Raw genomic sequence first — 25,483 nt, 5'->3', positions numbered from 1 at the left:
GTGTGCGTGCAGTCCTAGAAAACTACCAAAGCTTCATGCTGTCTGTGGAATTGATGAGAGGAGAACGACAGTGTGCTCCAAAGAGAAGGGAGGGAGAAATGTTCTGAATTCGTTTTGACCGAAGAAATTACTTTTTTTTTTTTTTTTTGAACTGCAATTTCTTTAACTACTTTCCATTCCATTTCCATTTAGTGTTTTGTCATGCACATTTTAGCGCTTTTCTCTGTGTTTCTATATACATTTCCTTTAGCCTATATTACAAAACCACTATAATTTATAAATACTAACTTTGAAATTTTTCTTCGGCTTTTTATTTCAGACTCTAAAAAGGTAAATAGCAAGTTTAGCAACTTAAATTGATTGAGTTATGTCCTTTATTTCAAGAAAATAGAAATCATATATTGCAGTAATACGTCTGATGCTGATGCCAGCCCATGTGCAGGAGCTTGTCTTCACAAAATACAGCTTGGAGAAATTTGAGTAAGAGCATAATAGCTGAAGATGTATTCCACCGATGTTTTATTTAATTTACCCAGGTATATGCAAATGAAACATACAGGTGAAGTGGGGCTTCAACAAAGAGGGGAGAAAAAGTATTTACAAACAAAAAACTACAAAACGTGTTAATCTTAAATTCTGTAGTTTTTATTTCATTAGGAGTTCCTAGCATAGTAGTAGTTCATAATGAAGATGAGGAACTATTTTTTGAATTATAAAATAATTTTATCAGTTTATAATTGACTTTAGTGTCTCTCAGGTAGGGGTGGTGGTGGAGTTCATGCAGTTCATATTCTGCAGTTCAGAGTAAGGATGAGTAACCATATTTTGATTTATAAAAACATTTACCTATGTTTGAAACTTAATTTCACTGTTTACCTCAGTGTTATAAAAGTCTGTTATGGCTATATAGTATATGGTTATTGTTTGTTAAACACAGCTTTAAAAAGTAAACTACTGTACCTGTTGTTAAACTGCATTATTATTGATGTCATTGTAAACCATGACTTTAATGCCTGAATATCTCAACAATAACAGAGGCAGTGATTATAATGGTAAAAGTCAGAGATTTTTGGCATTTTATACAGTGCACTTCCAGTTTAACCACTCCCACTTCTGGGTTTTTTTCCCACGCAAGAACTGGCGCCGTGGGCTATGCGTGGTAAATTGTGGTCACTCACTCACTCACGGACAGCCTTTGAGGGAGGTTTGGTGGGATGCATGCGCAGGTGGTTCTTCGTTTAGTAGGACGCATGCGCAGGTGGTACGGACAACATTTTTAAGCGCAGCTTTATCGCCTAACGTTACTTTAGCTAACCCTAACATGTTCGCGGTTCGCCTACTTTAGCTAACCTAGTTAGCGCGTACGGATCGCCTCCTTTAGTTAACCTAATTAGCGCCTACAGATGCTATCCTGCACGCATGAGTAGGAGCTAAGGACACACAGCTACAACCACCTATACAGATGTATGGCACATGAAGGACAACAAATAACGTTACAGAGGTGAGGACGTGCCATAGCTAGCTAGCTATATAGTACGGAGGGCAAAACGGTGCTTTAGAATGTCGCCAGCAGTGTATGCGCGTGAGCTCGCCAGCACATTTCTCATAGCAATGGTAGTTTGTAGCCTTTTTTTAGTTCATTACAGTGGTGGTACAAGTGACAAGAAGTAAGTGCTACTGTGCCTTTATTGATCGCCATACAGGGTTAATGTAAAGTAGGTAGCACAATCTGACAGCACTAACCCATAAAAATGTACTGTGAATTTTACTTGTTCAATTGAACGGTAAATGTGGAGCGGTAAATGTGAAAAACATTTGATTACAGTCAGCGGCACTGAAATTTTCTGTCACACCCTCAATAAACGGCAAAACTCCCAGTAGAAGATTGAATTAAATCTTTTAATGTTATATATTTTCTGAAACGTTATCGATTCCGCTTGGCCACAGTGAGTGAAACTAAGCGATCTGAGCGTATAGTTTCCATGTAAATTACGTCAAACGGATTCAGCCTTGTTGTTTGGTACCTAAACTTCACAGCACAGTCTTTGCCGTTATCATGATTCTAGCATGTAGTGTCTATTTTCAACAAACTGCCATATATGAACGTGTAAAATCAATCAAAAAATATAGTTCGGCAATTTGCGCCGTGGGTCTGGGCGGTTTCGAGCTTGTTTAATTAATTTTTTGGTTGAACAAATATAGATACAAATACAAATCTACCTCCACCCCTAGAGTGGAAAAACATAATGAATGCAGATGCTTATTTAAAGGTGTACTGCATGATACAATTAAGCAGTTAACATTTTATCATGCTCTGTGGCATGTATAAAAATCAAGATGCCAAGAGGAAAAGATCTATGTGACTTTAAAAGATTGTTCATTATTGGGGCACGAATGGCAGGAGCTTCAGTCACAAAGACTGCTCAGCTGGCTAGTGTTTCAATAGGAACAGAGACATCTGCATTTAGATCAATGGGAAAGACGTCAGACAGTGATGCTTAGTGCATGTGCATGCATTAGTTCTATAACAGAAGAGCAGTTCTTCCTCAGGTGACTGAGAATTTCAATACAGGAAGTGATCAGACTCAGCAAGAACAGTCCGTCGACAACTACATAGAGAGGGATATTATTACATTACATTACATTACAGGCATTTGGCAGACGCTCTTATCCAGAGCGACGTACAACAAAGTGTATAACCATAACCAGGAACAAGTATGACGAAACCCCTAGAGAGAAGTACCGGTCCAAGTACAGGGAACAACCGCATAGTTCAACTTGGACCCTGATGGTTAAACTGATTAACACTAACAACGAGAACGGCAACAACGCAATCTATGGAAAAATAAAAATAAATAAAAATACAAGTAGTCGTTAAGACAGGCGCATCAACTAAGTATCCTATGAAACAGCTGCCTAGTTACAACCCTAAGTTTAGTCATTTACAGGGGGGAAGGGAGGGATGGAGAGAGGTGCAGCCTGAAGAGGTGGGTCTTCAGTCGTCGTTTGAAATTGTTCACAGTCTCAGCTGTTCTGACCTCCACAGGGAGGTCATTCCACCATCGACCATATTATAGTGGGGTTGAAGTGCATAAACCCCTCATTACAAAGGTGAATGCACATTTGAGAGTTCACTGGTGCAAAAACCATAGGTACTGGTCTACAGAGATGTGGAAAGTGTGATATGGTAAGATGAGTCATTCTTCACCATATTTTCCAAGTGGGTGAGTGCATGTGTGGTATACACTAAGAAGATGGTACAGGTCTGAATGATTGACCTCTACAGTGAGGGGGTCCGGTGGCTCTGTTATGCTGGGGCATTTTCCTGCCATGGTTTGGGTCCACTTGTCCCTTTAGAGGAAACGGCCACTGCAAATCAATAGAAAGTTATTCAGAGTGATCACCTTTATCCTATGATGAAACATTTCTATCCTGATGGGAGTGGTCTCTTCCAGGATGACAGGGCATGAGGGGCCCCTGAATGAGTATGAAGATTGTGTGAAGCATGTGTTTTAGCCTTCACAGTCACCAGATCTCAACCCAATTGAACACCTATGGGAGAGACTTGCAGAATCTATGCCAATGTGCATTGATGCTGTTCTGGTCACTCGTGGTGGCCCAACACCTTACTAAGGCACATTATGTTGGTTTTTCCTTAAACTTGTCACCCGTCTGTACATGCAAACATATATACATTCAAGCGCAAAGAAACACATAGGCATGGATTGTGTCATTTTTTCCTTTACCGTGAATGACAAATGAATAAAAGTGATACCCCGGCTAAAACAACTTTTTTCATACCTAAACTGGTAACATTAAAGAAATTTTTTATTGAAAGCCACGTCCTATTGCTTGAATCCATCTTGGTAAAATGCAGTCACACTTTAACTGCTGAGTTTAACGTTAGCTAGCTTGCTAATGATTCAAGTGAGTGTATAATGTTAGTGCAGTTGGTGCCAAAATTAAGCAAAAATTAAGAAATCTGAGTTGCGAATTGCTGGAGATTCTATAGGGCTAACTCTAATTTCACATGCCATTTGTAGGGTAGGTACAGTAGCCTAGTTAAAAAGTAGTTATCAGTAGAAGCACCCCAGCGGTCAGTTGCCCCTGGCTCGGCAAAGCCTGCAATAGTATTCCAAAGTTTTAGGGCCTAACTTGTAGTTATGTTGCCGTCTTAGTCGTTTGGTACCAAAACCCCATAGAAGGCACTGGTTTTAATATGAGCGGTAACTTTACCTACCAGACCAAATCACAATGCAGATTTCAGAGCTTAATTTTACTGCTGTCTACACTGACGTTGTACGCTCACTCGGTCGACTCATTCTCAAGCTAGCTAGCATTAGCTTTTTCAGTAATGGGCTTGATTATGATGGTGGTATTATGCTATGTTTGGTTATTTTCTCTCATGTCATTATGATGATGTGTAATACATTGTATATGGTATTACATTATGTTGCTCATGGCAGTTGAATTTTGTCTGTAGGATTAATAAAATGTCTGTAATTTATCTGTGTCCATCTGTCTTATCTAATGGGTATTGTATGTATTGCCGTTTGACATACCGAACTGATGGGGAAAAAAAACGTAATTTCTCCAAAACGAAAAGTGGAAAAATGTATAACCGAAGCCCATAAAACATACAATATTGTTTAATTATCTGGAAGCCTCCCATGATTCTTTGTCATAAAATTTAAAGTTTAATTTCCAATGCAAATGTAAGTCAGGAAAAAATACTTCCTGAACCTGCAGCTTCTTACCTTGAAAATGTACCAATGAAAATGTAGGGGAGCAGTACGCATAAAATTTTCATTGGGCAAGCACACAACTTACTCTTATTGGTTTATGACTTTTGCCGGTGTGTTTTCTTTGAAATCCGAGAGCAAGGAGAGTGAATTTTGAGCGAGGACACAGAGATGTTCGTGAGAGCGAGGGATGAATTAGAACATGTGAAAATACTCTCCAAGTGAGAGAACCACAAATTTATGTGAGATCAGAGTATATTTGAGCGCTTGCATACTGTTTTGAGTGAGAGCAGGGTAGATTTGAGGGTGCACATATACTTTTGTGCGCCCCCTGCATGAAAGCTGAAGGAACAATGCTCTTGCAATTAATTACCCTGCTCTTGAAAATTGGCAGTAAAATAACACCAAATCTGGTGGTCTTCTTAGAGTCGCAATGCAGCTCACTGCTCTTAAATTTATACTGTGCACAGTCAAATGCTTCAGTAAATTTGCAGTGTTGCTGGTCTTTGTAGTGATTCCTATTGGAACATGCATTATTGGCATTCCGGTAAAATGGTGCTATACTTTTATCTCTTTTGAGACACAACACTTTTGGAAACCCTAACATTAACCCCATCTAGAGGAGTAACATTGTTTTTTTCTGTATGCCTATGACAAATTAGCTCGGTAGATCTTGGATGGTCTAGATGTTAGAACAAGCATTCTTATTGAGTCACTGAGACTGGTGAGATTACTACTTAGGTATGGAAACGTTTTGTTTTAGGTATTGAAACCTAAAGCAACATTCCATTTTGTTAACTCTTGTATCTGTGCAATATCCTTACCTTTAGGTGCAAGAACAGTGCAGCAGCACTGCATCGATGGAAGTCGGGAGAGACAGGCTGGGAAACAGATATCCAGCTCAGGTAAGGATATTACACAAATAAGTGTAATGTCCTTACAGATTTAAATGTTGCTTTAAGAGTTTCAACAGCCATCACTATATTATATCTGTTGAAATTCCAGCAAACCTGGTACAACTTGTCAACTTCCAATAACTTTATGGGCCTATTTGAATTAGTTTGAAGAGAGGAAACATCAACTAGGCTATATCGCGTAGTCCCAGGGCTTGTGAAGAAGGCTAGGAAATTACTTTTACGTTGTTATTAGATATAATGTGACTGAAACTAGACTGTAAATTTAATTAGATTTCTACCAATAAAACAAAGAAGGATAAAAATTACTAATTACTTGTTATTAAAACTAATATGCATTTTCATCTCAGTGCTAAGACTTAATCTAAAATTGCTGCCAAAATTAGTACTGCCAGAAAGGACAAACATTATATATTGTGGGTGAACACAATGAAACACATTTAGTAGCTCATAGCATCTATAAGAATGACAACAATAACAGTGATATTATAGGGCTTGTTATATACCATGCTCAAAACACTTTCCCGATAAAACAATGATGTCCACATAAATTCCTTGGAAAAAATACTCTGAAGAGAAAAGAATTTTAGCTTATTTTTCTGAGATTCTTTATTTATTTATCTTTATTCTTTATTTATCTTCATCTGAAAATGTGATTCAAAATCAAAAATTTTCCCCTTAAAGAAATAATGGGTATTATGTAGGTTTAATATAGGCTTCACAATTAAGCATTATTTGAACAGGGAAAACACTTGTTTATTATATATTCAGAATCATTAGAGTGTTTACAGAATGCTGTACTGAACAATTTGCTTAAAATGCATATTTATATGTGCAAATGTTGGTGACCAGATAAAGTAATGAAAACATTATAACACTTTCCATATCTCTTCCTGTGCTTCTGGCTTTCTCTCCGTTTTGCTCTTTCCCTCTCTCTCAACTTTTACGTCTCTCTTACTCCCCCCCTTCTCTCACTCAAAATATTTTGTCTCCAATGCCTTTATTAGCATGTTATTCTACAAATATCAAGCCAAATCCTGAATACACAGTAAATAACAGAGTAGCCATGATAAAAAATCCAAAACCATTTGAGCACATTCACATCCTGTATTTAACATGTATCCTCTCTCTTACTCTCTACCTCTCTATCACTTTTTTCTTCTGTGGCAGAGAGAGCTCTAGGCTGGCTGCTGAGGTGTATAAGGACATGCCGGAGACCAGCTTTACCCGCACCATCTCCAACCCCGAGGTGGTGATGAAGCGACGGCGGCAGCAAAAGCTGGAGAGGAGAATGGAACAGTTCCGCAGCAGTGATGGCCGCCCTGATTCGGGTGAGACTCTCCCTTTCAGGCCTAGCATCACCCCTTTCAAGGGCCCTTTGATATCCAATGAAACACTTTCTCTGACTGACATGAAAGCATCATGATGCTTTATGACAACAACAGGCCGACCTAATCTTGTCAGATTGCCTACTGTTTAGAGATCTAAGATCATATGAAGCCTGGTCTTGGAAAACCCCCAGCGTCTTTGCTACATAGCAAGTTATTCTTCGAATGCACCATTCAATCCAATTTTTTAATGTATTGGATTGACAAAATGTGTGGTATATTGGGCCGTATGGGTAGTGTAGAGGTAAAAGCACTCACCTACCACCGCAGAGACCCGGGTTAAATCCCCGGCAGCGGTACTTCCAGCTTGGTCAGACATTCCTACGAACAGACATGGCAGTGTTCATGGGAAGCCGGTGAGGGTGTGAGTCCTGTTCGCATTCATTAACGACTCCTACTGGTTGGTCGGGGCGCCTGTCCAGCAGGGAGGGGATCTGGGGGAGATAGCGTGAACCTCCACACACGTTACACTCTCCCAGTGAAACTCCTCGCTGTCAGGTGAAAAGAAGCGGCAGGCGACTCCACATGTATCGGAGGAGGCATGTGGTAGTCTACACCCTCCCCAGACCAACAGAAGGATAGTGCATCGATCAGGACCGTGATACACACGGGGAATTGGTACAATGACCAAATTGGGGAGAAAATGGGAGCAAAATAGCAACAAAAAAAAAAGTGAGTGGTATATTGCTGTGAATCTTAATTGCCAAGTATTTGTGACGGCTTTTTGTGCATTGATATATGCTTTTCCTGAAATCTGCTTTAAGTGCCTTATGAGGGTGCAACTGTAGAAGCCCGACCTTAATGTCGATGGTTCAAACTACCACAACTGAAGCCTGTTTTAACAGGGGTCATGATCTCTGTCATCTTTTGTAACACATTTATGCAAATTCATCATTACTGTTCCAGGAGGGACGCTGCGGATATATGCAGACAGCCTGAAACCAAATATCCCCTATAAGACGATCCTGCTCTCCACCACAGACACGACAGACTTTGCTGTGACTGAGGCTCTGGAGAAATATGGGCTGGAGAGGGAGAACCCCAGGGAATACTGCATTGCTCGGGTAAAAGACTTACAGGATCTCTCCTCATACTCATTGGGCATTGAGAAGGAGGAACTCATTGTCCTACTCACAGAACAGAGGGAAGGAGCTTAGCCTTACCCAAATGAAATATTTTGGCATACATTGAAAAATACTGTATAAATGGTATTCCAAATATATTTTCCAACACATGCCTGTATATTGTCCTTTTTGCTTAATATGTAATGTTGGTTATATCCTCATATATATCCCATTGAGATCAATGCAACAATAGTTTGTATATTTTGCAATATATCTATACAGTACTGTGAAAAAAATATTTGTCCCCTTCTTGATTTCCTCTATTATGGCATATTTGTCACACTGGCTTCCCTGCTTGGTTGCAGTTATTGCTGCTAAACATGATGGAACCAGTTATTAAGTTCAAGGGGGAATTACTTTTTCACATGAGTGCTGTGGGTGTTTGAAAATGTTTCTCATTGAATAAATGAAAATTTGTTTTGTGTTTACTCGGGCTCCCTTTGTCTAACATTACATTTAGACTAAAGTTCTGAAACCATTCAATGTGACAAATATGCAATAATAGAGGAAGGCAGGAAATCAAATACTTTTTCCACGGCACTGTATATAATATGCAAAAATTGGTCAATAAAAATGACAATATAGCGTAAATAGGAAGTTAGAGTTTCTTAGCTCATAATTAAGTGTATATTTTTACGTAGTAGTTCAATTTATAAAATATGACAGCCTTCTGCTGTCACAAAAATTGACTAATCAAGAATTCCAATATTGCATCTCCATTTGTGGAAAAATATATATGTTTGTCTCCCACACACACACACAAAAAAAAACAGATGGAACTGACTTACTCTCCGCCTTCAGGGAGGACCGTATGTCCTCCAAGCTAAATATTGAAAAATGGTGAACAGCTATGTCATTCACTAAATATTGAAAGAGTGCAGCTTTGGCACAAACTAATTTAGTTACTATGCATATATGCATATAATTCTAAGATGGCAAGAGTTGGAGTGGCTTTGTCTTCAAATTCAAATTTTAAATGCTAACTGAAAGATTAATTGGTGACACCAGCTCAGGAGTGAATGTGAACTTACAGTATTAGTAATATGGCTCCTGCCATACAAGTCAACTCCCAAACCCCTGTTCTGCCGCCTCCCTGATGTAATAATGGCAGCTGTTAAGATACAAAAGCCCCAGAATATGAAATTGTGTGTGCGTGTGTGTGTGTGTTTGTGCTTGTTCTCTCGCCCCACAGGCTGTGTTGCCTCCAGGCTCACAGCACTCTGACCAAAGGGAGTGGAAAGAGACCATTCTGGAGGACACTGAATGTCCGCTACAAATCTTCAGGGACTGGCCTGGTGACAAAGGTACTGCATGTTCCTGCTTCTGATGATTTATCTCCTATTGACTTCAGCAACTTCAGAAGGGGTTCTCATCTTGCATTTAGGCCACGTGACTACTGTCTTTGGTTAAATATGAAATTTTCCTAATTATTGAGAAGGCAACTAAATATTTCTAGAAATAATGTGATTATGATATCAGGATAACTGTAAATAAACTGCCTTTAAATTGAATTATTTTCTGACTAAAAAATGGACACTGGACAGCACTGAAGGTTGACAGCCATTGAGATTATTGTCATATATTGTCATGCACAATTCTTGTTTTCTGGAACATTGGTCTGTGAGCCTCTGCTTGTATTACTTTAACTCTCATTTCTGGCATAATATACATAGCAACTGGATGCCATTGGCCATAATCAGTTTAATTTTGAATACGAGTGATGTAGTAATATTGAAGAACTCTTTATTGCCAAGTGTTGTTAGATTGTGCTAGCTTCATGGGAACTGCTGTTAATAAAGGCTAACCACAAGCTAACTCTCAGTCATTGTTTCCTTGATTTATGCTCAGAGAAATTTAAAAAATGAAGCTGTGAAGCTGAGAAGTGTAGTCTTTCTTGCATGCAGCACTGTTACGTCCACTCTAAAGCTCCATTTTGTTGTTACTAATTGTATCAATATTAAAAAAGGAACAGAGTGGAGAATGGATGATGTTTCAAGAACCATAGCTTATTTTATGAGGTTGAGAATCCATACTTTGCATTACCACATGCCTTGCCTGCCACCCAGTGGGCACACCACCAATGGTCAGTTTGTTGTGGCAGGTGCATTGGTGTTCCAGCTGAAGAAGCGTCCTCTAGACTGCATGCCAAAGAGAGACCAAGGGCCTGAGGATCTCTTCAGTCAGGGATGGGTCATGGACGGACCCCCACACCCTGACAAGATGGCTTACCTGGTGGAGCTAAACCCAGGTAACATGCATGCATGCACACACACACACACACACATTTACAGTGTAGTCCTTTATTATTTGGACAGCAACACAATGAATTGCCCTTTCTACACTGCTTACCCAATATCACTCTAAATACTGCACTTTAACCTCATATTCATTGTCTCATTTCAAATCGAATGCACTGTAGTAGAGCCAAAATAACAAGTTGTATCACTGTCCATATACTTACAGACTGCCCTGTATATGCATGCATGTTCACATAAGGCCAGACACACCTGCAATCATTAATGGCTCACTAATGCTTATAAATATGGAAGCATATCTGCCAAAATTTAAATGAAAATGCAAATCGGCAATTACATTTTGTTTGCATTGGATGTGCGCAAAACCATGCCATACTGTAATTCAAATGAAAATGCAAAAGCTCACTTTCGGTTCTCTTTCTTCGACACAACCCTTTCAAAATCTAAGTGAAAATGAAACAAGCACGAAACCGTTCAGACCCACGGCGCACCTGTACAAAGTGTCATGAGTAAAACTTGGCTAACTATATAGCTAGCTAGCTATGGCATGTCCTCAGCTCTGTAACTTTATTTGTTGTCCTCCGTGTGTCCATACATCTGTATCGGTGGTACGGACTAACTAGGTTAACTGAAGTAGGCAAAACGCTAACGTTAGGGTTAGCTAGAGTAACGTTAGGCGATAAAGCTGTGCTTAAAAATCTTGTGTCATTCGAAGTGGTGATTTTGGGAGATGCACCTGCGCATGCGTCCTACTAAACAAAGCACCACCTGCGCATGCGTTCCACCAAATGTCCCTCTCAGGTCGTCCGTGAGTAAGTGAGTGATTGAGTGACCACAATTTGCCATGCATAGCCCGCGGTGGCAGTTCCTGCGCGCTGTGGGAAAAACACGATTTAAATGGCAGTTTCTTATTGTAACTGCACTGTCCATGACAAAAATGAAATGATACTTCAGTTAGCTGTTTATCATTTCATTTTCATGTTTTTGTGGCACGATTGACATTTATCAAAACCAATGGCATGCTTCCGTTTACATTAACATTTTCACGCGGTCATGCAAAAAAATTTTTTAATTGCAATCCCTCCATTGCATTTCCATTTTCAAAGTCAAAAGACCTGTCAAACTGTGTAGGCAGGGACTTGAAGAAAGGGGTATTACAGTTCAATCTGGTGTAATGGCTGCCTCTGTAAATACTGGCTAGCGACAACTGCTAAATTAAAAGAAATTAGCTTACATTGTTAGTTAGCTAGCATTAGCTGCCAGGGTTAGTGCTGTGTAAAGTTTGTGGCTATCTTTGGTGTACCACTGAATATGGGTATGGTACTATTTTATCCCTAGCTAGCCACCACTACAGTATAATTAAAGGGGTAATAAATGCCAAATCACGTTTTTTGAGTTCTGAAGCCGAGTCTCCATTTGATACATCAAATTAGTCCCTTAGTAATGAGAAACAAATATGTGATAAAATTTGCTATTGCATTTTGTGCAAAAAATAAAATAGCTGCCACTCAAAGTTTTGTTTTACCTGGAGCCTAGCCCACATCCATGATGTAGAAGTAGGTAAAAACTTACCGTAGATCAAGCCAGCTGTAATTGCTATTCTATTATGAAGTAGGTAAAAACCTACCCTAGATGAAGTTATCTGTAATTGCTATTCTATTATAAAGTAGGTAAAAACCTACTTCTATGTAAGCAAGTCCATTCCAGTTTCATTTTCCATCTAATATTTTAGCTCTATATTTGGCATTTTAGCAGCTCATTTAATAGTTAGTGGCTAGTAGTAACATTAGTATTTTATAGTTTGTTAATTGTAAAGATTTAGGTAGCTTTACTAGTTTGTCTTTTCTATTTGCTGTAGTTTTCAATAGTAGTTACTGCTCTGCGCTTCACCTGCTCATCAACCTTGGTTATCTTGCCTGTAGTAATAATGTAGGCATTAAGCAACATCCAGATTAAAACAATGAAGTCAAAGTTATATTTTTATTTATTTATATAAATCCACTGTCTTTGGTAGGCTCGTCCCAACCGCTCTAAGGCTTTCCGTGGACCCACTTTTCTCTGCATAGAAGGCTATCTGATAAAGAATTAGAAATTTTCATTTGAATTATGTCATTTTCATTAGAATTTTTTGCGTATATCAAATGAAAACAAAATTGAATTCCCAATTTGCATTTTTATTTGAATTTTGCTGTGTATATGCTTTCACATACAGACTCGTGAGGTGTCTCGTGGCGTAGGCTGTATAGCACTATCCACATGCTCATTTTGAGCCACAACGTCAGCAGTTCGAGTCCGACTATGCGACCTTTGTCGCACGTCTTTCCCTCTCTCTTCTGCATTATTCCTGTCTCTCTACACTGTCCTGTCCAATAAAGCTAAAAAGCCCATAAAAATAAAAAAATAACACAAACCGTAAAACAGTCTCCTACAGGTACTTCCCTTGAGAATCAAACAGATAGGCAGACATGCGCGTGAACCCGCACTTCACACCAAAGGCTCTACTCTGGCTTATACCCTATCCTGTCTTCTCTCTCCTGCCCTCTTTGGGCATGCTGTCTGGCCCCATTTCTCTGTCCTTCTGGTTTGTCACATACCGGCTGCTCTGCATTCATCCCTCTTTTTTAGGGAGGAGGAACCACTATGCCTACTACCACAACTTTCGTCTCCATGAAGGTAACAGCCCTCTTGTCTCATGTTTCAACGTTTCCTTTTCCCAAGTGGCACTTGGCTTTTGATTTGTGGAATGAGTTTTTTTTAAGTTGATGTTTATTTTATAGTTACTGTAAATGTAAATCTGTTCGTATGTTAATCATTGTCTGTCATCACCACCTGCTTGGAATTTATTTCACTACCCTTTTTTATCTACTTTTCTCCTAACATGCTTATAAAGCTCCTTCAGCTGCATGTGAAAAATCACTGTGTCATTATTGTGCTGTTTTGAATGTTTTCCTGACTGTTTTTTTATACTCTCCTCATAGAAGTCTTCATCACTTTGACTATATGACATATTGAGGTGGGTTTTAGCTCTTTTTTGATCCCTAGCTCAGCATGTTCATCAAAATAGCTGTTCCTTTTTTTCCTCTTTACTAGATGGTTCTGACTCCAGGGACAAACCCAAACTCTTCAGGCTCCAGCACAGCATCACCCCAGTGGGCTCGGAGAAGGTGGGCGACCACTCCATCCAGGTGAGAAGGGCACCACAATTTACTTGTCTCATGCCAATTGCTTTCCTCAGTCTTTGAGTTATTAGACAGCCAAGTGGAAAATTTGAATTTTAGAATGTCCATAGCTTTTGGTGAAAACACACAGCTAAACTCCCTAGCTCTGTCTTGCTAGCTCCCTAGCTCTGTCTTGCTTTTTAAAATGTTGCGGTCTCGCATTGCATTTTTCCAAGACACTCTGAAACCGGGTTTGAATGCCAGTTAGCTTTATGATAGGGTCGCTGTCACTTGTCACCTAGCCAATATTAAAATTCTGGGTTTTAGGTCATAATGGTCTCACAGTATGCTGGTTATCCCGGCTAGCTAGCTAACTATTGAATTTTATTCAAAACAGCGGTTACTACAAACGGAATCGTTCACAAAGATACAGATGAAAATGCATCCCGTAGCCATGAGTTAAGGGGAGGCACCTCCGTCAAAAACTATGGTTTTGGTTCCATATGTCAATTTTGATATTTTGCTTCTATAACTTCTATAGTTTCACAGAATGAACAAACTAAAGGTAAATAATCATTATAAATAGTTAATTTAGATGATAATATAACACCATTGTCAAGTACACAAAGCATAAAATGAGCTTATGATAGCATCATTTATGATTAAATCCCTCCGTTTTTTTAAAACTAACCTGGTTGAATCATATATCGTTAAAAAGTTTGTTTTTTGGAGTGTACTGCTAGAATGACCATATATGGCTATTTCCTTTGCTGTCACTGTGAGGATGGACGAAAGACAAGCAGAACTCTTCGATTTCATTGGCTACTAGCGTTTAAAGTTCCCTTCTGGCGTTGTGATTGGTTTGAATGGATCACGTGATCTGAATTCTACTTCCGCGTTAGCATGAGAACATTTTCTCAGAACTGTATATTGCTCATAGGGTATTCAATTTATCTCAACTTTAACAATAGATACAGCTACATAATTTTACATACTGCTTCTTAAATGTTATAGCTAGGGCGTGTCAGAGGCTTTTTAAAAATATGTTTTGTCATTTTAATTTTATGTGTATCAGTAAAAATAGGTCAAAAATGTTTTTTTTCAGCATGTACATATTGTTTTTTGGAATAATTAATTTAAAAAAACTATATTTTGACAAAAGCCTCTGACAAGCCCTAACTATTGAGTTATTGATCACATAAAAAAAAAATCAGTTCAGATTTTATCTGTTGAGCTAAAATATTGAATACGCTTATATGCAAATTAGTGCTCATTTAATAAGCCAATAGCTCATTTGCATATTTTAAAATAAAAAAATGAAAAGTCATAATACAAAAAACCTTATTTGTTTGTTATTCAACTGGTAAAATTTCATTTTGATATGAGTAAAGGAATTTTTTTTTCCTATTAAGGGGTGGTGCCTTCCCTTAAATACGTAACGCCTATTCTACTGTCCAAATAAGGGACGATTCCGTATTTTGCAGGATGGTTGGCATCCCTAAATGAAGCCAGTAACTAGAACCATCATTCGACGTTGCTATCTATTGCGAAATTGGACATTTAAAAACGGCGGGGACGTAACAACAATTCAAAATCGAAAGAATAATGTTGCTTTAACTTCTTTAGAATGCTGGATTTTGCAGCGTATTGATTTTAGAACTGTTAAAAGGCCGAGGTGTCCCTTTACTGAGAAATAATGCCCACCTTTGGACCACTCAGAATCAAGTATTTAAGATGGAGCATTGCTATCAGGTTAAAAAATAATGAAAAAATATTGTCACACTGCGGTACAGTACTTAAATGTGTAATTAACTCTTGTATGTATTTCTATACTTTGTACTCTTGTATGTTTTCTTGTATGGGGATGGGACGACGACATAAAAACAATTTTCAACTGTCCACCACGTTTTGGCAATGCTCCAACTCTCACGTCATCACTGTTGCATGCTTCACAAAAACTATTACCTACTAACTAACGCTTACATTACAGTGTGAAATATCCACATTATATAATACCACTAACCTATTTAAAGACACTCAATTTCAAAAATAACGTATATAACCGGAGTATTTTGAGCAGTAATACTTACATAGCAATGATGAAATCTTATCTGTTTTCAGTAGATGGAGACAGAGACAGGAAATCAATTATATAGTTCTATCCGCTCCTGTCTTAGACCAGAAAACTATGTCAGCTAGATCTATCAGCAAACATATGGCTTAGCTATGCTCAGAAGTCCTCAATAATAATAGTATTTTCCAAGAAATTTAGAAAAATCGTTGACAAGGTCTCGTTAGCAGCGTCTTTGTTTTACTGCTACCACGTGAATGCGTAATTGAATGCGATGATAAGGAAATTTCCGGTTACGCTGACCTATAAAACGCTATTCCAAAATTAAAATTAGACATATTTATACATAGTTAGAAAGCTTATACTTTCACCTACTGAATAAATTAATTGTCAATCAAGCCAGACTGTGCTAAAAAGGGCGACAACGCCGTAAACAACAGGTGTGGTATTACGCACAGCTATTTTGGAAGGTACCCAGGCATCACACATGCGCGTATATTTCCCAAACGGATTGTCCAAGACAATAGGGTGGGGGGTGTTTTCTAGATGAGACTGCAGGGAGGGGGTGCGTGTTAAATGAACAACCAGAGCGACAATGGTGGCACTGCGAAACTCCGTATTCGGCATAGTTGTCGTGTATCGTCTACTAATGAAACTAAAACAATGCGTTTCTGTTTTTAACTCATACTTTGGTTGCAGTAGCACCGAATGTCTGAGTTTAGTAATCTCGGCACGCCGCAAAGCCGGCCACTAGGGGCTTTGCGCTAAGAGGTTAAGAAATATCAAAAATTATTACAGATTTATTATTTTATTTTATTTATTTTCATAAATCAAAGTTCCAGGCCTTTTCCAGACTTCTTCCAGACTCTTTTTGTCATTTTCTAAGACACGTGTTTCTGTTGTTTTGACCTTTTGTGTTTAATTATCCATTTCAATGAATAAAAGCATGAGTGAATGAATTAATTCAATGAAATATTATTACAAATTGTTTGCATTGTCATTTATTTTTGTTACAAATAATTTAATTTGGAAAGAAATAGGCCAATATGTTCTTTCACAAAATATAAGTTTACATTTAATTAAATCTTTTTACACAATTTTAAACCATTAGCCTGTTGAGTGAATATAATAAATAATTATAAATAATATTAACAGAGCCAATTAATTGCCAATTAAATGTCTACCTTTGATAAGACAGTTTTCTATATGAGCCCCCTGTTGTTTTGGACATCAATATCAGGCCGAACACCAGATTAATAGCACCCAAATGTGAACAAGGCCATTAGCTGTATTAGGAACAGCATTGATAATTATGCTCCATGCTATCCTCCCTAACGTAAAGCTAGCATTAGCTAGCTAGCTAGTTTATACTGTTAGTTGGCCTTATCTACAGTAGTTACCTATGGATAACTGTTACATAATGAGTGTTGTACCTTACTGGACCTGTGTTTTGCAGTTGTTCCAAAAGCATCTGCAGAACAAATGTAATGTAATGTAACAAAACGTTGCACAATAAATAGAAGTATTTAAGGGAAACAAAAAAATTTGTCCTTGCATACATTGGTTTCCACCTATTTCTCATTTCATTCAACAAAATACAGAAGAATACAACTTGTTTTGCAAACTGTTCGTCAAATTCAGTGGTTGAAATGTGACACTGGGCAGTCTGAAGTCCTGTCCAACACAATATGTACAGAGAAACCTAAAAAGTCAATAATTTAATAATTTGGTTTCCCCTTATTTTTCATTTCATTAAAAAATAATATAGAATTAATATAAGTTGTTTTGCATCAGGTGTAACAGATTCAATGGGGAAATGTGACACTGGCCAGTCCGAAGTCCAAGTACATGCAATACACTCTATAAAATGCCTGGTTAAATTTGTAACCCAAGTGCTGGGTTACATGTGTTGTGTAATTTTTTTTAGGAGGGGTAGGGGTGGGGAGTTCTTTTTGGAAATTTTGGTCAATCTGATGAAACCTAGTGCTTGAGTTTTAACCCATTGTTTGGGCAGGGGTATTCTCCAATCACATCTGAACTAACATCAGGGTAGGCATATAATCAGATATATCGCCGGGCATCTGGGTCAATAACAGCCAATCAGAACGCTCTTAAAAATCCATCCAAGATGGTCCCCGAATGCGTAATGAGTAAATTTACATTGAACTGAAGCTTCAAGTTCAAAAATGGTCTTTGAGCAAAGTGAACCACAGTTTCTAAAAATGATACGCCTTTAAGCTGCAATTGTTCAAGCTGCTACAAATATATCGATATAATCAAGATAACATTAGCTGGCACAAAAGCTGGCTAGCTAATGAGTAACGTTATGAGTGCTACTGCTTACTATGATCAAAAACTGTACCTTGACAATGAATGGTTGCTAAACAAGGCAAACATTTCTTTAACAAGCGAATACCTTTGTGATCAGCACACTGGGGAACTTCCACAAGGAGGACCTGCAAGCATGAGACCTCCACCACAGCAACAGAACTTACATAACCCAAACTACCTAGGAAACAAGTTCTCTTGGGCAAACAACCCAACATTGAGTTTAATGGCCAATGAAGGTAGGTTTCTTGAACATACAAAGCTAAAGCAGAGATATATCAATTATTTACCATCATTTTAATATAAGCGATGTTAGTATGCAAGGTTTTGTATAATGCTTTGGTGAGAGGATATTGTGTGGTAGCTAAACTTATGCTAATGCTGGCTACGTTAGCCTTGGTCATTGCAACTTGTGTTAGTGCTGAAGCAAATAATTATTGCATTCAGGAGAAAATATGACATGTTCGAGACAACCATAACGTTAGATGTCTGTACTCGCAAGTTAGATGACACGTGTAGCCATTTACTAATACCATCGCACCGTTTCAGGCTGGAAAATAACCCGTTAAACCAGAGAAATTGCCGAGTTGTCTTAGAATCTTTATTGCTGCAGAATGCAGCAGCAAGGCTAAAAGCATCGGCATAGCAACAAATGCAGCAACAAAACTTCAAGCACGTTACAACGGGTACAACAGCTGTTTTAGAATGTCATTGCATCGTTTTTGCAGCCCGGATCAAAATCGGCGTGACAGTACCAAATGAGACATTTGTTTAGTGTTACACTTTAGTGTTACCCCAAGTGACCCTGTAAGAAACGGTTGTGGATTATGGCTATCCTTGTGTGAATTTGTACAGTCTGATGAGGGTGTACTGTTTGGCAGTTTTGGTTTGCTATATATGTAAAACAGTGGCTGTGACAAAGGGTGCGGTGGCGTAAGTGTAAACGGATCAGAAACGCAGGTGAAATACGGCCAGTGTATGTACTCACGGATTTGACGGCCATCCAACGAGCCTTGATTGACAAAAGAATCAGCAAGCCCGTAGAATTAGAGCTCCCTTGGTCGCAACTTGTGTACCCTTCTGTCCTGCTCCGTTGTCTGTTATTTCGTGGAGATGCACTTTTAGTGTTTGTAAGGTTTATAAGGCATTTTGTTAGGCTTATCTGCAGGTGGGAATCCTCTTTGCTGTTTTGCTAAGCTAGAACCGGAAAACATCATGTTGTTAGTGGGATTGGCGGCAGGAAGAAGAAGAATGCAAAATCCCCTTAGTTTGGGGCTTTATTGTGTGGACATGTGAAGTTGTTTATGAATTCTGTCTGTTGAAATGGGGTGAGAATGTACAGAATTTAATGTTTTTAAGGGCTGAGTGTCTGTGGCCGTTGTGGTTATTTCTACAGCCTGACCGATGCCAGATTTTTGGGTCCGATGCCGATCCCAATTTTGGAGAGTCCTAGCCCACCGATTACCGATGTTTTGACCGATATTTTGTCAAAAAGTGCAACATTTTCAAATCAATTTGGAAAACTTATATTTTATTAAAGTTTCTATATTTAAGAACATTTAACTTATAAGCAAACAAATAAAAATAAAAATAAACACACAAAGAACTTTTTAGATAAAAAAATGTAAAAGATTATATTAAATTAGGCTAAATATATATATTAACACCATCTTTAAGTATGTGAAATCAAAATAACTCCACACCTTGCTTTTACTCCTTTCTTTTCCAGCCGTCTATAAAAAATTATTTAAAAAAAATCACTTTTCCAGTTTTGCGTATTTTTATGAATATTATAATTATTGTTGTTGTCGTTATTAATTTGTTATTATTATTTCATAGTATCTATTCTCAGTAAATTAATTATATTTTCTTATTTCATTCCTACTACATGATCTCAAAGAGTAAGACTTTATCTAGCGAGCTTCCCTGTCCATAAGAATTCGGTGGTGAAAATAACTACAATGCACTCTGACCCGTGACTAGATGACACACTCGCTCGCAATAACGCATTAGCTATTGACACAGCCTTTTCTTATTATATATTCTCAGTAAGTTAAATGAATTATATTTTCTTATTTTATTTCTACTACATGATCTCAAAGAGTAAGACATTATCTAGCGGAGCTAATGAGTGAATCAAGTGTAACGTTAGATGAAATTAAATTGACTGGATGAAATACGTGAAAAAAATACAATGCGCTTTGTGCAGGTTACCCACGTTAACTATTGGTTGATTCACTTCTCCAACAGCAATTCTTCTCTCATGTTATCACGACAAAGCTAGATAACATGGCTTAAAATGATCCATGTTAGTGTTTTATCGGCGTTTTTACTGTCTGGTTAGCTTGCTACGATGACGCATGACTAGATGACACACTCGCTTGCAATAACGCGTTGGCTATTGACACAGCATCATATAGTAGCTAATATCATTATCTCAGATAAAAAAATAAATGTGTGATGCATTCAATCACTATTTTATTTTGGCTGGTTATTTATTTGAGAATACAGCGATGTCCTCTGTAAATGTTGATCCTACGCTGCTTATGTGCTCACTGCCACTTCATAAAGGCTTGCTAGCCAAGTAGCTTGCTAAAGTGAACCAAATATGTTAGCTAGCTCACTCGCTTGATAATGAGGATTGATAAACATAGTGGTATAAACGCATTTAATTAAAAACTTTCACTAAATATACATACCTTTATTGCGGCAATCGAATCTGTGCAGACAAGTCTAGCAGTGGAGAATACTGGATGAGGCACGAGTGACAAACATCTTATTACAGAAGTAGCACGTCAGCTGCTGCAGTTCACACTTGTATTAGAGCTCCCTCTACTGGATAATTCTAGTAAATAGCAATTACAACGTTCAAACAGACAAGTACAGATAAATAATAATGTTTTTTTTGTTTATTATACTTATTTATCCCGATGTCGTCAAAAAAGTCAAATAATGGCCGATATATCGGCCAAACCGATATATCGGTCGGGCTCTAGTTATTTCTGTGGGGAACCCTGAAAAGTGCCAAACTCTCGTTGCTGTATAGGTACCAAGGTGCCAAGGCGTAACTTGGCAGGATGGCATACCTGCCATCCCAATATATATATATATATATATATATATATACAGTTGAGGCCAAAAGTTTATATACACCAAGTTGAATGTCTCTTTACACAGTCTGGAAGACTCCAGAAATTGATGTAATGACTTGTTAGAAGCTTCTGATTGGCCAATTGTCATAATTAGGAGTTCATTGGGAAATAATTGCCACCTGTTGCTGTATTTAAGGGCCTACCTTTAGAGTCACTGCCCTTTTGCCCTTGATACCATGGGAAAATCCAAGCAACTCAGCCAAGACCTCAGAAAAAAAATTGTGGACCTCCACAAGTTCGATTCCTCCTTATGAGCCTCCTTCCAAACAACTGAAGGTACCACAAGCATCTGTACAAATACTTGTATGCAAATATAAAAATCTTGGGACCACACAGACACTGCATTGCTCAGGAATGAGGCACAAATTAACTCCCAGGGCACATTTATATGCTTTATAATGGACAAAAAGCATTTTATTCAGATCAGATTTTGGATGTTTCTGGATATTTTAGACCACTGTACTGACGAACCCTGTAATTCCCTCTTGAAAATGATACAAAAGTGAGTTTCTTGAGTAAAAACAAGTTTATTTGTAGTGAAATACATGATTATGTTATGATTTACAGCAATTTAAAATTCACACATTTTGGATAGATTTGGAGACACTGGGTACACTGCTTACTTTTTGCTTCAGAGATCTTTAGTAGTTCTGCGTATCCACCCTTAGATTTTACGCACTTGTGATAAAGGAGTTTTTAATCCTATAGTTTAACCTGTTTTATATATGAGATCTCTTGGTATTTCATTGCAAACTGAAAAGGAGCAAATTCATTTTTGCCTCGACAATGCAATTGTAGCACTATTTCTCCAAAATTATGATTATAAACTAATCTTAGTTTATAGTATTAGTTAGTTAGTGTTGTAAATCGTGCAAATGTCCTGCTTCATTTAAGCCATTTTTCAAGTCTCTGTGATGCTCACATCTGGAGTTATAAAGCTTTAAATAAGATACACCCTAAATGGGCAAAGATTGGTCAGACTTGCATGTGCGCAAAGGGGTTAAAAACAGCAAACAGTTTACACGTGTGAATGTAAATATACCCAAGTATAAGATGTAGTATAAGATGTAGTAATCGTGCGACGGGTCGCTAACCACTTAGCCTTTAGCAATTTGTTTTTTAAAATAATACAGTATACAATACAGTACAGTATACTGCATTATAAGTTAGCTAAACCATTTTGGAAACAGGGTTTTTCAGAACTAGCACATTCTTCATTTTAAAAGTTCTCAAAAACATACTCATTTTCTTCTCAATCATTTATTGGAATGTTTACTTGTTTCACTCCAGCCTTATTTTGTATGATATGTTATCATTTTGTGGATATAAATCATTTCATAACTTAAAAACCAATAGACCAATAGTAAAACAAATAAAAGTGAGGATCTCATTAGAACCTAATTTTTTTTCTACATCAGCTGTTTGAGAGCTGCTAGATAGTACAGTGAAGCACAGTGTTTCCCACAGGTTGAGAATTTATTTTTGGCACTCTGTATGTGGTTGGGGGGGTGAGGGGGTTGATTGTACTGTTTATTAAATTGTAATTATTAAGAGGTTATTCCATTTTGCTGCGCAGACAGATCTAGTGTTCGGCCACTTTATTTACATTTTGTGTTACGGAAATTGCTAACGTTCAGCTTGGAAACAGATCAATTGATGTCATTGCATCAAGTTATGCAAAATACATTAAATACACATAAAATAGGCTATGGTAGCTCTAGTCATTGAAAGTGATGGCCACAATGTTGAAAGACATGCTGATGTTAATTGCTTGCTCTTCAGTTTTGACTGTGAGCATGTAAGCAACCCATGCACATGGAGCGCAGAAGATTTCTTGTAATTTTGACTGGCCCAGACACATATAGGATGCCTTTACGTACAGTATGTCTTTAATGCATAAAATACAAATCACACCAATTATTCTGAAGGTAAAACAGGACACACCAAATTGTGAATTTCCTTCTTTTTTGAGAGTTCAATTAAAAAATGTATCACTCCAATGCAATTGACAAATTCAATAGTGAAAAAGAATCATAAGTAGGTCAACATGGTCATATTTTCTATTATGCAACGGCTTGGTTAAAACTTCATAAGGGGCTCATTTATATGCTTTATAATGGGCAAAAAGCATTTTATTTAATTTTGGAGAGATTTTGGATATGTTTCTGGACCCCTATATATTTTAGACCACTGTACTGACTAAAAGCTTGTAATTCCGACTTGAAAATGATGCAACAGTGATTTTCTTGAGTCAAAACAGTTGATTTCTAGTGAAATACATGAATATGTTGTGATTCACAGCAATGCATAATTTAGACATTTTGGATAGATTTGGAGACACTGGGTACACTGCTTAGTTTTTGCTTCATACATCTATAGTAGTTCTACATATCCACCCTTAGATTTTATGAACTTGTGGTCAAGAAGTTTTTGATCCAGCACATGTATAGTTTAACCTGCTGTATATATGCAATCTCTCAGTATTTCATTGCAAACGAAAAAAGTGCAAATTAATTTTTGATTTTTTTTGCATTTGTGGCACTTTATTTTTTCCAAAATTATGAATATAAACTAATCTGCGTTAGTATTGTAAATTGTATAAATGTCTTGCCTCATTTAAGCCATTTGCAAGTCTCTGTGGTGTTCACATCTGGAGTTATAAAGCTTTAAATAGGGTACCCCCTAAATGGGCAAGGATTGGCAAGATTTGGCATGTGCGCTAAGCGGTTAATTATAATTCTCCATTGCCCATAACACTAATCTAACATAACACCCTGACATAACCTTATATTTAATGAGTTTCTGTAAGTTGATTGCTAGTTTTTTTTTTTTTTTTTTTGCATGGTTACAAACTTCATAGGAAGGTCAGGACGAATACATTTGCTTCATCATCTTCTTCTTCCAACTCTTCCCTTTAATGCCGATTACCATCCAGCTTCAGGTTGCAGCACTGCCACCGAATGCTCCGAAGTGTGGATCAAAGCTTCTATAACCTTGTCCCTAGTCGTGTGCTATTAATGAAATTTATAATATTCAAAATTCAAAACGTGACAGCTCTTTTGACTACTATTCTCCATAATTTTCACAATTCTAATATCGCTTATACAGTGCATTTTGTCAAAACGAGGATTGGATTTTATTGTATTAAAGATAAAATCCGAGGGGGCCGTCTGGGTAGTGTAGAGGTATAAGCACTCGCCTACCACCACAGAGACCCGGGTTCAATCACCGGCAGTGGTACTATCCCCGGCAGCAGGTTCAATCCCCGGCAGTGGTACTTCCGGCTTGGTCAGACGTTCCTACGAACACAATTGGCAGTGTTCTCGGGTGGGAAGCCGGTGAGGGTATGAGTCCTGATCGTTGCATTAGCGACTCCTACTGGTTGGTCGGGGCGCCTGTTCAGCAGGGAGGGGATCTGGGGGAGATAGCGTGAACGCTATGCTCTCCCAGTGAAACTCCTCACTTTCAAGTGAAAAGAAGCGGCCGGCGACTCCACATGTATCGGAGGAGGCATGTGGTAGTCTACACCCTCCCCAGACCAACAGAGGATAGTGCATCAACCAGGACTGTGTGATACACACAGGGAATTGGTACAACGACTAAATTGGGGAGAAAATGGGGAGAAAAATGGCAAACAAAAAGATAAAATCTGAAACAAAGGTGACTGAAGGATCCTGATTTTAAAAAATTGCAATTACCTGTCAAAGAAATAAAATACAGACAATAGAACACCTAGGAGGATAAGTGATTCTATTCTCTAATTGATATTTAGATTACAATGTATCAAGTTTGGAAACAAAGGAAGGAAATTAGGGGTGTACAGTACATCAAGTTCAGAAAAGAAGGAAGGAAACATTTTTCGTGTATGTATTCTGAAAATATTACTATAGCTTTATTAATATTTTTTAATACAGACAAACTATATTATTCTCCAGATTCTGTCATATGGCTTCTCTTTTTTCAATCCAAACAGCTGTCAGTGGTTTTCTTTCTATTGCTCATTTTCTGCAAACAAATACAGATGACTCATATAAAATGGAGTTGAAACTGGGGTTGGTGGGCACAATTATTTTAATAATGTGTATGCTATCGCATTATTAACTACACACTTATACCAGGGTTGGTTGGCACAACTTCAAAATCAGTATGCCAACCCACCCCACTCACATTGGGACCCACATCTGGGATAATATGATTTTACCCAGCTAACATCACTGATCTCAGACTTTCAAATCTTATATTAAATGAAGCTGATTCCCATATCTTCTCACTAGAAGTAATACATTTCCAACACTTCTAACACAGTTCTATGATTTGTTTTGAGTGAGGACTTTTTTATTTTTATTTTTTT

The 25,483-nt window shown here is 37.9% G+C and overlaps 1 protein-coding gene across 11 annotated transcripts in view; it reads left to right on the top strand.

Annotated features, from left to right (window-relative positions):
• LOC118234553 (afadin-like) overlaps positions 1–25,483 on the top strand; it is a 210,204-nt gene that overhangs the window by 54,016 nt on the left and 130,705 nt on the right. For 6 of the 11 annotated variants that reach the window (XM_035431157.1, XM_035431198.1, XM_035431190.1 and 3 more), the window contains 7 exons: positions 5,573–5,647; positions 6,827–6,987; positions 7,951–8,108; positions 9,361–9,472; positions 10,270–10,416; positions 13,049–13,096; positions 13,514–13,608. In XM_035431157.1, the coding sequence (XP_035287048.1) occupies positions 5,573–5,647; positions 6,827–6,987; positions 7,951–8,108; positions 9,361–9,472; positions 10,270–10,416; positions 13,049–13,096; positions 13,514–13,608 (796 nt within the window). The remainder of the gene's footprint in view (positions 1–5,572; positions 5,648–6,826; positions 6,988–7,950; positions 8,109–9,360; positions 9,473–10,269; positions 10,417–13,048; positions 13,097–13,513; positions 13,609–25,483) is intronic. The other 5 variants (XM_035431242.1, XM_035431215.1, XM_035431224.1 and 2 more) reach the window with 4 other exon arrangements.

The sequence above is a fragment of the Anguilla anguilla genome, chromosome 1 (assembly GCF_013347855.1).
Source record: "Anguilla anguilla isolate fAngAng1 chromosome 1, fAngAng1.pri, whole genome shotgun sequence".
Taxonomy (NCBI): domain Eukaryota; kingdom Metazoa; phylum Chordata; class Actinopteri; order Anguilliformes; family Anguillidae; genus Anguilla; species Anguilla anguilla.
The sequence above is the reverse complement of the archived record's forward strand: the minus strand, read 5'-3'. Positions and strand labels throughout refer to the sequence as shown.